A 14,894-nucleotide genomic window follows, 5' to 3' on the forward strand; every position below is an offset into this window, starting at 1 on the left:
CTCAGAACAAACTGTCCCTCAACTGCATTCCTTTCCACAGACTCCAATGTCAGAAACTAAAAGATCAGACTTTGCTCTGACAAAAACCTGTAACATCCATGCTGACTGAGCCACCTTCTCGCAGTCCTTAAAAAGAAGCCAGGGCAGTATGCAATGCCTCAGAAAGCTAGGCATGTGGGGGCACTTAATAACACACTTGGCAAGTGATAACCACTCATGGAAGATAGGGCACCTTCCAAGGTCAAGGCCTCTGCTAAGAAGAAGGTGGTGCAAGTAGGGACAGTAAAAGCTGTTTGTGCTGCTGAGCCAGAGGTGGGTCCTAAAAGTCTCCGGAGGAACCACAAGCCCCACCATGGGTGATAGTTGGATGATGGAATTTTCCTATTCCAAACGCTTCATCTAAGACTGAGACAACATCTATCTGTCCACACCAAATCTGGGCAGAGTTGACAGAGGCAAAGGAGGACTGAAGTCCCCATTCACTCCCTTGGCTTCCCTGCTCTGTATTATTTTTAAAGGTTTCCACTGTCACAATGTAGATTTTTAAGTTAGAGATCAGAGTCAGCACCCATGTATGCAAATACCCAATTCAATGGTGTTGTTTAGAGCCACTTATACTGGCGACTAAACTTCCTACATATCAGGAGCACTGAGTGATGCCTGACCTCTCCCACTGCAATTATTTTCCTTTCTTTTCACTTTTTCCTTCCTATTCTCTCCCTTCTTTCTTTCTCCCCTGCTTGTCAGCAGTGCCCCATGGCATCTATAATAGCTAGCCCCGAGAAGTATTTGCAGGTGCCAGGTGGTGATGTATGGTCTGCTTCAGGAAGAATCTTCTCAAATCCTTCATAGGTGGTGAGATCTGAGATGGAATTTGGAAATCACCTGGCCCACCCCTTCCACCACCTACTCTCGTCTGATTCCCGGTGCCCTAGTAACACACAGCACTTAGAAAGGGACTTGAAAAGCAACACCTTCCAATTATAGTACCAATTTTCCAATCTGGAAATTTGAGGTTAGGTAATTTCAAACTTAGCCTACCCTTGACACCCTTCTACCCATTCTCTGTTCAAACCTCAAATAGCATTTGAGTACCTACTGACATCTTCCACTTCTATTATAAACTCCTGTCGGTGTTCAACTTTCTGCTTCTCATAAGGTCTAGCACAGGGCTTTGCATTTTTACCATTCCTTTTTTGGAGAAATCTGGCATCTGCTTGAAGGTGAACAAAACAGGGGATCAATCCTCTTCCCCAGCTCCTCTCCACTTCTATTAGTTCTGCCCATGCTGTTTAAAGGCTCGTGACATAGGCAGCCTCAGTCCATACCCCAACATACTCTAAAATACAGGGCTTTCTCCTTGATTATGCAAACAACTCATTCAAAACACTAAGGTTTTGCTTGCAAAATCTCCTTCGGAAATTTATCTCAAAAAATGTATCTTTTTTTTTTTTAAGATATTATTTATTTATTCATGAGAGACAGAGAGAGAGAGAGGCAGAGACATAGGCAAAGGGAGAAGCAGGCTCCATGCAGGGAGCCTGACATGGGACTTGATCCCAGGTCTCCAGAATCAGGCCCTGGGCAAAAGGTGGCACTAAACCGCTGAGTCACCTGGGCTGCCCTGTATCTTTCTATACAGGATGACAATCTCCCTTAGCCCAAGACTGAACGACATCCAGATCAGTAGGACAGGGGTGCCTGAGTAGCTTAGTTGGTTAGGCGTCTGACTCTTGATTTCAGCTCAGGTCACAATCTCAGGATTGTGAAATTGAGCCCCATGTCAGGCTCTGCATTGGGCATAGAGCTTACTTGAGATTCTCTCTCCCTCTCCCTCTGCCCCTTCCTCCACTCTCCCCTCTCCTTAAAACAAAACAAAACAAAACCAGTAGGACAGTAAGCTGTTCCCAGTTCACACAAAACCTGTGTGGTCAATGAACTCTATACGATTCTGGTAATATCTTCCATCCCGACAGGTTATGTGAGGGCTTTGTTCCCCAATTATCGAATTTGAAATCAAGATCCAGGCTTCTATATTTCTGTGTACACTTATGTGTGCACGCTCAAGTGTGTTCCAACACCCCCCTTTCTAAGTGACAAATGAAGGAGCAACTATATGCACACTCCCCAAAGAGATGAGCCTTCTACTCCAACTGGAACTCAGCCCTACCAGGTCCCAGCTCCTTTTAGAAAACTGGAGAAATAAAATACTCCCCTCTCTGCCTCACTACAAAAGATTATAGAAGTCTAGTTGGAAAAAGAATGTTAATGCACATAAGATGATAGGAGCCAGATTCTATGTCCTTTCCAACTGTTTGAGTAGGTGGGGGTGGGAGCTATGGCAGGGCTTGACCTGCAACTTTCAGAACCCTGGTGGTCATGTCAACTCCAAGAAAAGAAATGTCTTTTCCAGAATCCTTCCAGCTCACCTCCACTGTGGCTATGAGTGAAAGCCGTTAAGTCAAACAGAAACTGCAGGAAGCCACGCTTACTGCACTGTCCAAGAATAAATCAAAAGCTTTTAATAGCAAGAAGTTAAAAATAAAGCATCCCGTCCTTAAAAATAAAATTTCCTAACACTGCAACAAAATAAAGGATGAACAAATGCTTGGTTGCTCCTTAACCACTAGTGCACAAGCAAGGGAAAAAGCACACAAAGACTCTTTAAATAGTGGGAACATGGCATGTTGAAGATAGTAGACCAAATGAACTACTAACTAAGCCCATTTGCAGCAAAGCTCTTAAGAATTCAAGTGTATTTTCTTTTTAAGAGTAAGAAGAGCCTATAAGGATCAATACTAACTAAAGGCTAGTGTCCTAAGATTAAATTAGAAACATCTTATCGAGGGCAGCCCGGGTGGCTCAGCGGTTTAGCGCCGCCTTCAGCCCACGGCGTGATCCTGGAGACCCCAGGATGGAGTCCCACGTCAGGCTCCCTGCATGCAACCTGCTTCTCCCTCTGCCTGTGTCTCTGCCTCTCTCTCTCTCTCTCTCTCTCGTGAATAAATAAATAAAATATTAAAAAAAGAAAAAAGGAAACATCGAGAGCTAGCAGAAGTCATAAAGATGAAATGAGTTGCTACAGGTAGAGAACTACATGCCTGGCACAAAGCAAGCATTTCTAGAAATGATAGCTGTTATTGTTCATGTTCCCTGGTCCCTTCTAACCCTGTTCCCAGCAGTATTCCCTCTACACCCCCTGGTTGGAGGAGGGCATAGTCTTTAGGGATAAGCTCCAAGCACCCCAGGGACACCTGGGGCCACGAGTGTGTAAGTGATGACTCTTTATAAGAGGAAAACCTCGGGTACCCAAGAGTTTCTGAGGCTCTTGCCAGGACAAGTCAGAATCCATAAAAAGAAAAAGCAATGGCTGAGGAAATGAAATTCAACAAGGAATGCCCTCTGCCCCTGAAGTTGCTTGTACCTTTTTAGTCCTTCTCTGGTAGGCAAAGGCAATGTCCTGTCTCTGTTCATTGCTGCGGTTGGTCAAAATGTTGACAATGGTGACCTCATCCACACCTATGGAAATACAAGCAGTAAACAGTTATCACCTATGCGCTCTAGTTCTTCAGGCTAATGCTGAAGGTTTTAAACAGTTTTTCAAAATGAAATGTATATACTGCTTTCCAAACTGAAATGCCAGGACATCAGGGGTTGCTCTTGTCAGTACCCTCCACCAAATGTGTTTACCCAATTTTTATCCTGACAGCCGCAAACTGCAAGCCTAAATGGACCTTTTGAGTATCTGCATTGAAAAAAACTATTTTATTCATAAATTGGTTTCTGGAAATCAACCGTAGGAGGGGTGTTTGTGGGGCTTTGGCAGTCAGACGGAACAACAAAGATTTAGGAGGATTTTAAATGAAGGTCCCCAAATTGCCATTTAACTGGGGATTTAATAGACAGTAACTGTGAACTGAATTAATAGAGACAATTATTTATATTTATTGCAGGATTACGGCTATATAAGCAGCTAGGTATAATTTCTATAATTATAGAAACTGTCATGACAAATGAGTCAGATTTAATATGGCAGTTGTATTTTTAATAGCATAATTGATTAATACAATCATACTTATTGAAGACTAAATTGTTTTTTAAGGAAACTAAATGTTCCACTGCTTTTAATCTTCAATAGGCAATTTTAATAATCAATTTTATAACTTTATTAAAAAGAGTAAGTGTTTTAATCTAAATTAAATCTAAATTGGGAGTTTTGAAGTGCCTCCAAAATATTTTAGTACCTATTTTAATTGGAACATGTGTATTTACCAAGATAAGCAATGCCTTCTTGTATCTGAAAGTTTCCAATTTTATATCAGAAATATTCCTAAAATACCATTTAACTTAAGAAAGCCTGATTTTAAGAATTCAGAAAGTAAAGGGTCTCAACTCCTGACCGATTATGAACTTTGTTTAATAAAGGGAAGAGTCTTTGCCATACTGGATAGTTAATTCTTGGGTGAGAGAGACAGTAACTAAGCCCACAAGGTCACATGCAAATGGCCAACAGCCTGGCCTAAAGGAAACCAGAGGAGACTCAGAGCAGCAGAAATGTCAGAATTGTAGTAATGCTTTGAGGCAGAGGCAATTAGCAACGTGACAGAGAAGGAACCCTCAGCTCTCAAGCATGTTAGATCAAAATGCATAAAGTTAGATTTTCTGGGTATAAAAATAAGTAACATTTATTTATGTGTTTATATACTCATTTCAGAGGGAGTTCATACCAGTACGTAAATCAGGTAAGTGCAGCATCTATAACTTTAGCTCCAACTTTTAGAGTACCAATGTCAACAAAGATATGTAATTGTTATATACATGAGATTCAGTTGCAAAGATGATTTCAGCATTATATAGTCTCAAAAAATAAAGGGAAAAAAGCCCCTATGTCCAATAAGAGGCTAATTAAATAAATGTTCTTCTATCCATATAATAGGATACTACAGTCATTTAAAATGATGGCATAGTGGTGCCTGGGTGGCTCAGTTGGTTTAACATCTGCCTTTGGCTCAGGTCGTGAACCCAGGGTCCTGCGATGGAACCCTGCATCGAGCTCCCTGCTCAGCAGGGAATCTGCTGCTTCCTCTCCCTCTGCCTCTCCCCCTACTTGTGCTCACATACACATGCTCTTTCTCTCTCTCAAATAAATAAATTAAATTAAATTAAATGATGGCATAAAATATTGACATGGAAAAATGCTCATGATATACTGTTAAGTAAAAAATAACAACAAAAAGCAGGTGGCAAAGCAGTAGATGCAGTATAACCCAATTATTGTAAAATACATGTGTGTGTACAAGAAGAATATCTAGAAGCCTTTATACCAAAATTTTAATTGTGATCATGTGAGTGGTAGGATTATGGACACTGTAAAGTTTTCTTTCTTCTGGTTATATTACTTTCAAAGTTCACCATAACGGCATAAAAAGGGTTCTTTACATACACTGTGACACACAGTCATTGATCTAGAATCAACTAGTGACTTCAACTTGAGAGAATCTTGACATGGTTCTAAATACTTTAATTAGAATAAACATAATATGCATCATAATAATTACAAACTATATCTATATAATTCTCTTTGGTTTCTGAAAATCCTAACACAGACTACCTTCTTAGTCTTCACAACTACACAGTTAAGGATAGGTATTCCTCTTCCTAGTTCATAGACAGAGAAGCTGAAGCTCAGAGAGATCACAACTGTTACATGTATAAACATCTGGCCTGTTTGGGTCTCAGTTTCTACATCTGCACAAGTAAAGCACTTGAATAATGACTTCTAGTTCTGCTTCTACAAAACACTAACAGATCCAACCCTGCAAGGCTACCCACACACATTATGTTCTCTCTCTCTCTCTCTCTCTCTCTCTTTAGATATTCTATGGCTCTAACTTCATGTTAGGACAGCCATTGCTTATAAATGTGTTTTTGCTTTACACTTAACTTTCTTCCTCAAGGGGCACTTTGGTGGCTCAGTCTGTTAAGCCTCTGCCTTCTGCTCAGGTCATGATGCTGGGGGTCTTGGGAGAGAGGCCCCCATCGAGTCTCCCATTCCCCCCATAAGACTCCTTGCTCTGCAAGGAGCCTGCTTCTCCTTCTCCCTCTGCACCTCCCTCTGTTCATGCTCGGCTCTTGCCCTCTCTCAAATAAATAAAATCTTAAAAAAGAAAAACAAACTTTCCTCCTCAAATCTGATAATGCTAGAAAACAACAAAATAAATCATATCCTCAAACCTCAATTCTAGTATTTCCTGAATGCTATTTTGGGGCTGCTGACTGACCTGAACACATAACAAATAACACCGACCCACAAAAATTATTCTCCTTTGGAAACAAATGCAAAATTTATGTTTGTGTCAAAAGGTGGTCCTAAGCCCACCTGAATTAAAATTACATGAAGCATGTATTAAGCACACAGTCCCTTGGACCATACCTGAGATCTACTGATTAAAGGCTCCTTAGAACTCTGGAGCAAGGAAGCAGCATTTCAACCAGCTCCCTGGTCATATTTTAATTGAGAATCACCAAGAGAGATGGATAAGCATGAGGAATGGAAGGATCTTTAGAAATCTGCTTATGTAGAAGATGTTTAAGTCACTTCTACCAAGTGATTCTGTGAGGTGGAGGGTCAACTACAATTTCAGGAAAAGAAGTGCTTACCTTTGTCCAAATAAACCAGGTAAGAAAAAACACCTGAAGAGTTCACTGCACAAACTGCAGTGTAGTCCACACTTTTAGTCAATGAAACAGCCTTTTGCCTTTCTGTTCACAGCAGCTAAGCGTCCAGTCAACAGAGTCAGAATTCAATCTAATTATTGGAAATCCCCATAAAGAGCCTGAGTGGTTAACCTGAATCTCATGTAGGTGGCAGCAACTATGATAGTCTGAAGGAATCTAAATGTATTTTACCTAAATTATTTACCAAGCAAACAGCCTGCTGAGATGCAGCATCCAACATGCTGGGACCCCTTACAAGTGAACAATCTGATCCATTACACAAATGCTAATGCCAGCAACTACAAAGAAATGGAAGCTATTTCTGCAAGTGGAAGCCCCCTCCCCCTTCGAAGAACATCACCTACATAAGCTATTTCTCCCATACCATTGTCTGCAAGTTTTAAATTGAACTGGAAAGAGGAAAAAAAAAATCATGGAGCCCCGGATCAATTGCCTAGTCAAAGCCACTTAAGGCATGTCCTGTGTCGTAACACCAGAATACACATTTCTGCCAGTGGGATTTAACCACCTTATCTTCAGAACACTGCTGCTTCCTCTCAACCTGCTATCATAATTGGTGAGGCAGTTTATTCCTGTGGAAAATAGTTCAGCACAGGTTGAAGCTGCAAGGGTCATCCGGTTACTCACCATTTCTGCCCAGGATGAGGCTAGAAGGATGAGGACTGATCACTCAGCCATCTATGTCAGCACAATCATCGTCAACAATGCACAGCAAGTGCCAGGACACTAGGAAAGCTTTAAGTTTAACGAATTTAACATAGGTGCAGATGCCCGGGAGATGAGGCTGTGCCCTCCTGGATTTACACTCTCAGATCTCTTATGTTCCAGTGTATAAGTAAGTGTTTGCTGGGCAGAAGGGGCCCAGGGGCTAAAAGAAACTATGCGGGCAGGGCAACAGCATAAAGGAAAAAAAAACCAACAAAGCTGAATAATGTTTCTTTTCCCATTCCATTCCTTTTGTGCTTCATGTGGAAGGTCAAAGTAATCTAAGCAAAGGCTCACAATGGGAAACAGTAATCAGGGTAGGGGAGCCTACAGAATGTGGGTGAGAACACAGTAAAATCTGTGTTCCAGGCAGATTTTTAAAAATTTCTTTTCAAAACTGATATTTTCAACACTGGTAAGGAACTAAGACACAAATTTATTTGGTTCCTAATGGGAAACAACACAGTAAATTTCATAAGCATTCATTCCTTTCATGAAAATGGCCAACGAATCTTAGCAGCTAACTACAAAAACATCTCCAACACCCTTTAGTTGGGGCATCCGAAAGGTCAGTCACTGCTCTAAATGCCAGTCAACATGAAGCACTCAGCACGGCGCTTATGTAGAAGACTTTTAAGTCACGTCTACCAATCGCTTCTGTGAGGGTGGACTGCAATTCTAGGGACAGAAATGCTTACCTTCGTCCAAATAACCCAGATAAGAAGTAACGCCTGAAGAGTTCACTGCACAAACTGTAACACCTGTGCCAAGTGATACCACAGGAAAGCGCCATTGACAGCAGGACTCAAGCAGAATACTCCGGGGTCTTGGGTCTCTTAAACCATCCACCATATTTTTGAAACATAACAAACACTTGCAGTCTAAAATAACGGCCAACTCCAAAATCATAAAATCAGCCTCCTGAGTTTCCTCCTCCTCTCTGCGGGTGGAAACCCCAAATCAGCTTCACATCTGGCATTCCATGGAAAATGTGTCTTTTATTGTCCATGGCAAGGAACCAAGAGGCCATTCTGAACAGGATGCTGACTCACATCTGCCAAGACACACTGGCTGCACAAAGAAAATGGATTTCATTTTGTTTGATGAGAGCTCAGGAGGCCCTCAGGGTGTGGCTGACTGGTCAGAAAAAAAAGATTCCTTATCTAGAAGATAAAAACCATGCCTCAGCTTACATTACGGGGGATATAGGTATCAAACTTCAGAATAAATCATCTCTGCAAAGGGAAGGTCAGCAGCAGGCCACAGAGAGAGGCAATCCATGCTTGTGGCCATATTTTATCATAGTAGCATCAGCCACTCACTGAATACCTACTACGTGCCAGGCACTTACGAAGTGCTTCACACAACTTTGCCATATAATTGTCACCACATCTGTAAGAGGTAGGGGCTCCTGTCATTCTCATTTTACCACGAGGAAACAAATGCTCCTGGAAGGCAGGGACATGCCCCAGGTCACACAAGCAAATCACTTGCAGAGCTGGGATTCAAACCAAGATTAAAGACCCAGGCTCACTGCATTGGGCTATCTTGCTTCCTGTTATAGAAAAGTAACCAAAAATTAAAAATAAGGCCAAGAGAAAGACAGCATGTCCTCCCAGTGTGGCTAACAAGGCCATCCAAGACTGCCTCTCCAGGGTATGCTCTCACTCAACTTGCTACTTACTACCGTCAGGCACAAGCTCTGTGAGGTAACATGTTAACTTGGAGATTATAGTCCAAAGGTTATGGCTTCAGGGCCCTGCAGGACATTAATGGCCTTGTATCCAGCCTAGCAATCTTATCCCAACACTGTTCCCTCAGTGCCTATTAACACCCAGTTTTTCAAATGTCCCTTTGAACTAATCTTATCTCCTCTGAGTTAAATAAATGTTTGACACGTGTTCATCCCCCATCTATATGAGTCATGTTGGTACCGTTTTGAAATTATACTTTGAAACTTCTTCATACCACACTCCTCTAGTTCCTAAAAATGATTTGGGACACAGCAATGTGTCTATATATCTATAGGACTGGATTTACTATTTACTACATACAAACATACACACATTTAATAATCTGTAGATAATTATTTGCCAACCACTAACAGTGCATGGTCACTGAACGTAAGAGCTATGCCAACTGAGGTTTTTTCCAACAGAAAGACCTAGAAACACTCCACGAGGGATAACATGGAGAGGGGAGCCCCTCCCAACAAGACTAAAATGCCAACATGCCATCTGTCTACTAGAAGTGACTTCAGGGACAGAGAAGCATACACATGTACACACACACACACACACACACACACACACATACACACACAGTTGTCCAAAGTATCCTTCCCACCATCAGCCACAGTGCTGCCTGGCCTGGAATTCCTGCTCTCCGAAGTCACTCCTTGGTATCACTCAGCAGTCATGAGCACTCTGTGTCCAAAGGGTCCTACCAGGAGTTGGATAATCACATGGGGGACAGATGAAAAGGGGAGGCATCTAGATCAGTGTCAGCAATAGATGCTTCAGAAACCATGTAGGGCTCAGAACTGTACTATCTAAGCAACTGAGTTAGCTCCCTGTGCCTTGCCTTCTCATTCTGTAAAATAGATCATGAGAACATTTACTGGGATGCAGAAAGGATGGATTGAGTTAATGACTTGGAGCAAGTCTGCTACCTTCTCCACACTCAGCTTCTCCAATGTAGGCCTGGGTCTTATTTGCATTTGGTTTGGGGTCAATGAAAATAAGGCTATGGGCGCTTTTGCCATTAGCAGACATTAGATTACTAGTCCAGTTTCATGATAACCTGTGGCAGCTGCCTGAAATGAGACAGAAAACAAGCACTGCCTGGGGTCACAGGGGGCTGGGGCGCTCGGCACCTCCCCCAAGACTGGCACTGTGGAGGTGTGGTACTGACTCATGCAAAGTGTGGTTTACCTAAGTGCCTAAGAAGGTTTGGCCCAAAAATCAAATTTCTTCTTTTTCCATTCTGCTCTGATTTCACCTCTGCTGAGTCCCTTAGAAAGGATTTAAGTGCCATCTATTTGTTAATCCCCTTGTATACTTCAATAATCTAGAACCCTGCCTGCCTCCCATGCATAATTGTAGTTCCAAAATGCTCCACAGGACCAGCAGGAAAACACAAAGTAGGCCAGCATCCAAAATTCAAACCAAATCCGATTGTAAATGAAGGATGATATGCAAAATGCAAGTGCCATCTTGTGCCCTGCCACTCTATTAGCCTCATGGGACAGAAAATTTTAAAATCTGAACAGATGCAAGAGAAATCAGCATCCTGATCCTTAACTCAATTGATAGCAAGGAAGTTAATATTTACTGTCTTACCATTGCTGACACCAGAAAAGAAATTGGTTACTATGCCCAGTGTCCCTTCGTGGCACTGATACTCAGATTTCCCCAGGGGGAAAGAGGTTAACAGTTTTTACAAAAAAAATAAATAAATAAAAAAGAAGAAGAAGGCTGAGAGGCAGGCAATAAAAGCTAAGGCCTATCGTTAGAAAGGCACCAGGGACTCCATCACCCATGTTTTATAGACTTCCTGGCTCAGGTCTGGCATCCATACACCCATGTAGACAAAGATGGTTTTGAAGAAAATCAGAAAATCTGTGCTCAGAGTAAAGGTGACCATTGACTCAGCACTGGTCCCCCTTTGTTTCCAGCAGTGCTGTAAGATGAGAACTCAAGTCCAAAGTAAACTTGATCACAAAGGGAAAGGCCTCAGTGAAGAGAAGGCTCCCCTTCCTCCTGTTCCCATAAGGGAGGGTGGGAAGGCTGGGCTGCATGAGCTACAAATACGTCTCTTGCAAGCATGCTGTCCTTCAGACCTAAGGGTTCTTGTAGGTTTGGGCCTGCCCCTCCCCCGCCCCCAAGTCCCCTTTTAGAATAGAAGCCACCTTTCAGAGCCAATCTGCCTCCTGGCATCTCCAAGAAAATACATTCCTAATTGCTGTCTCAGCTGAATGAATACTCCTCCAGGTGTGCAGGTGAAACCAAAAATACACGTCCTGGCCTGCTTTTCACTGGCATGGGATGTTCGTATTTTTGGCCATGCTGGAAAACATTGGTTCCATTTTAAAAGTATAAGAAAAAAAAAATAAGTGCAAAAACTTGCTGCAGTTACACATCTCTCTACTTGTGCTTATGAGAGGGGGGAAAATATCACCCGCTTTTGCATCCCTTCCGGAGAACACAAATACTGCTAAAATCAAAACTGGCAATAATAATAGGGCAACTCATTTCCCTCCCCTTTGAGAGAGAGAGATAGATAGACCAAAGCTGTACCCGTCTATTGGCACTTACACTAACTCTGGGGTTGTGCTGCTTCTAATTACAATCTATTTTATGTAGTCTGGATTCATCCTTTTCTAATTTAGCTGACTTTCCTTTCTAGTTATTTGGACCCATATGGTAAACCATTCACAGCTGTGTTGTACACTCCACAGTATATATTTAACCCAAGGCCAATCTAGACCAAGAGACTCCTACAGATTTAAGTCTTAGAAACCTCTTGTTAATTAAGCAATATTACTACTTTTGCATGGCTTTATTCAGTTTCTAACTAGACATAAATTAAGGTTAGTAATTGCATAGTCTACCTCAATCCAGAGTATACACAAAACAACCATGCATTTGGTTTAGGTAATATACTCAAGAAATACTGAGATCTCTTCAAACTAAAAACAAAGCAGACTTATGAGCATGAGCTAAATTCATTTTGTGAAAACAGATCAAGGCTCACTAAGGGACTATTATCCTTTCTGGCTACTGTCCAAGATTCTGAAAGTGTCCTCTGATGCCTCATCTCACCAGCCTATGTGTCCCTCTTCAGTGCACTCACCTGTGTGTGGTCTAGGATCTGTGTACATTTGACTACTATTTAAATATAGGTTAAACTATTTACCTTTTCACACAGTCTCAGGGGCCATTGTAAATAAGATTAAATAAGTTTAATGAAGTAAAACCCTTGCCCTCAAGGAACTCACATTCTGGTGGGAGAAACAAAATCCATACATAAATAATTACAACACAATATGACAAGAGCTGTAAATTCCTTACGTGAAGTATCATACTTCATGTAAGTATTAGACCAAGGAATAATTGGTTCTGCCTCTTTCTCAGAGAAAGCATGGAGAAGAGGCTGTGTATGGGCTCACTCCGGGAGACAAGTAGGAACTGTTTGGGTGTTAGTCAGAACTCCCACCACATGGGGGCTGTACACTCCTGTCACAGTAAAGGCTCCGAAGATCCTGGAGATGAAGCTAGAGAGAGAATCTGCCCTGGAGGAGGCAGGGAGACCCACAAAGAGAACAGAAGCCATGACCACCCAGGTGAGAAAGGATATGGCTGAAGGGAAGGAGGGATATTAACTGTTCCCGGTCCTCCTCACCAGTCCAGACAGTACCAGCCCATTGGTCTCACCCAGTTCTGCCCCTCATTCGAATCCCTCCCTACACCAGGCCTGCTCTAGTTTACCATCCTCTGTTTCACAGCAGCTGAAGGACCCTCCGCCACAGGTGATTGCTCCCTGCTCTCCTTCCTGAGGGGACTCAGACCAAAGGGGAAGTCCGTGGTCAGTCAGAGCAGGTAATTAATGCTCAGAGAGCTCTGTACTTGGCACGCGCTCGCATGTGCACTTGGGCTGCCCTCTAGGAAGGGGAGGCCCAGAGCCATCTTTTCATGGTCCTTCGGCCTTCGCTTATATTGGCATTTGAGGTTTACCATTTGTTTTCTTTGAGGTCAAGGAGACAGCAGTTACAGAGCATTGTGTTCTGCAGGTAAAGGGCTTGAGGAGGGAGGAGGTTAAGGTGTGGCACAAGCTTCTTAGTTACACTGAAGGTAGAAGGTGTTTTAAACGGGAAGCTAGGGATCCCTGGGTGGCACAGCGGTTTGGCGCCTGCCTTTGGCCCAGGGCGTGATCCTGGAGACCCGGGATCGAATCCCACATCAGGCTCCCGGTGCATGGAGCCTGCTTCTCCCTCTGCCTGTGTCTCTGCCTCTCTCTCTCTCTGTGACTATCATAAATAAATAAAAATTTAAAAAATATTAAAAAAAAAAATAAAAAAAATAAACGGGAAGCTAAAAAATCAATTAGCTCATTTTAGAAGGTGGTACCAGTTATCTACAAATATCAAGAGGAAGAAGAAAGGGACAGAGGGATATTACTTTCCCAACTACTGACTTCATTTTTGTTTATAATTAAATTTATTGTCTTCCATGTGTGAAATTGATACATGTCATCATAGAAAATTTGGAAAACAAAAAATATGCTGAAAGCACAAGAAAAGAAAAGAATCAACTCCACAACTGACAACTTTTAAGGTAAATGCATGTTAAGACGAGCATTTTCCAATTGTGATGGTTGCACAACTCGGTGAATACACTAAAAGACTGAATCGCACATTTTATATAGGTGAGTTGTATGTACGTGAACTCTACCTCACTAAAAATTGTTCATAGGGCAGCCCCAGTGGCGCAGTGGTTTAGCGCCGCCTGCAGCCCAGGGCGTGATCCTGGAGACCCTGGATCTAGTCTCACATCAGGCTCTCTGTATGATGCCTGCTTCTCCCTCTGCCTGTGTCTCTGACTCTCTCTCTGTCTCTATGAATAAATAAATAAAATCTTTAAAAAAAAAATTGTTCATAAATTTTATTTTTCACATTTTACACTCTATAGATACTCTATGTAACCCAGAAGCTACCATAACTTATTAAGTAATTCCCTAACTGGAAGATAACTTGGGTTTTTTGCTACCATAATCAATGCTGATACTTGGGTTTTTCGCTACCATAATCAATGATGATATTAATATCTTTGGTACACTGACCTCTATGTGAATATCATTTTCTTTCTTCTCCACAGTTTCCTAGAAGGATGCAAGGTTCCCAAACATACTGACAATCCAGACATGATTTCACAGGACTAACAGAATTAACAAGAAAAGTCAGTTACTCTTGAAAATTACTAGGCACCAAAAATAAATAAGTGGTCCTAAGTGGAAGGCACTAGGCATTAGAGGTGTGAAGAGAAGACTGGAGACCGAAAGCTGGGACACAAATATGACATGTATCTGACATCAATAGAATCGCAACTACAAAACGTTTTTCATGTCTGAAAATAACTTATGACAAAGGAAAAAAGTCTGATCCTCCAGAGGTGGGTGGCACAACACTGGGGTGTTTAAGAACACAGGCTCAGAGCTGGACAAGTTGTTCAAGCCCCAATTTGAACCAAGGCCAAGAGTCCTGGAGCATGTTAATCCTATACTGTGTCACCTGTAAACGGGAGAGGATACAACATAACATTGGGATGGATTTGAATTTCACCTAAGAAGAACATTCCTAAAGTGCTTGGTGCCATGCCTTCACATAACAAGCACTCAATAAATAAATAGTGGCAACCAGGATAAGGGTGATGTCAGCTGCTTTTGACCAAAGT

At 42.1% G+C, this 14,894-nt stretch overlaps 1 protein-coding gene across 6 annotated transcripts in view; it reads right to left on the reverse strand.

Moving 5' to 3' along the window:
- The window catches only part of ANXA2 (annexin A2), a 47,434-nt gene that overhangs the window by 14,012 nt on the left and 18,528 nt on the right, over positions 1-14,894 (reverse strand). For all 6 annotated transcript variants that reach the window (XM_049104066.1, XM_025472630.3, XM_025472629.3 and 3 more), the window contains exon 4: positions 3,425-3,519. In XM_049104066.1, coding sequence (XP_048960023.1) covers positions 3,425-3,519 — 95 coding nt within the window. The remainder of the gene's footprint in view (positions 1-3,424; positions 3,520-14,894) is intronic.

This window comes from Canis lupus, chromosome 30 (assembly GCF_003254725.2).
Source record: "Canis lupus dingo isolate Sandy chromosome 30, ASM325472v2, whole genome shotgun sequence".
Lineage (NCBI taxonomy): Eukaryota > Metazoa > Chordata > Mammalia > Carnivora > Canidae > Canis > Canis lupus.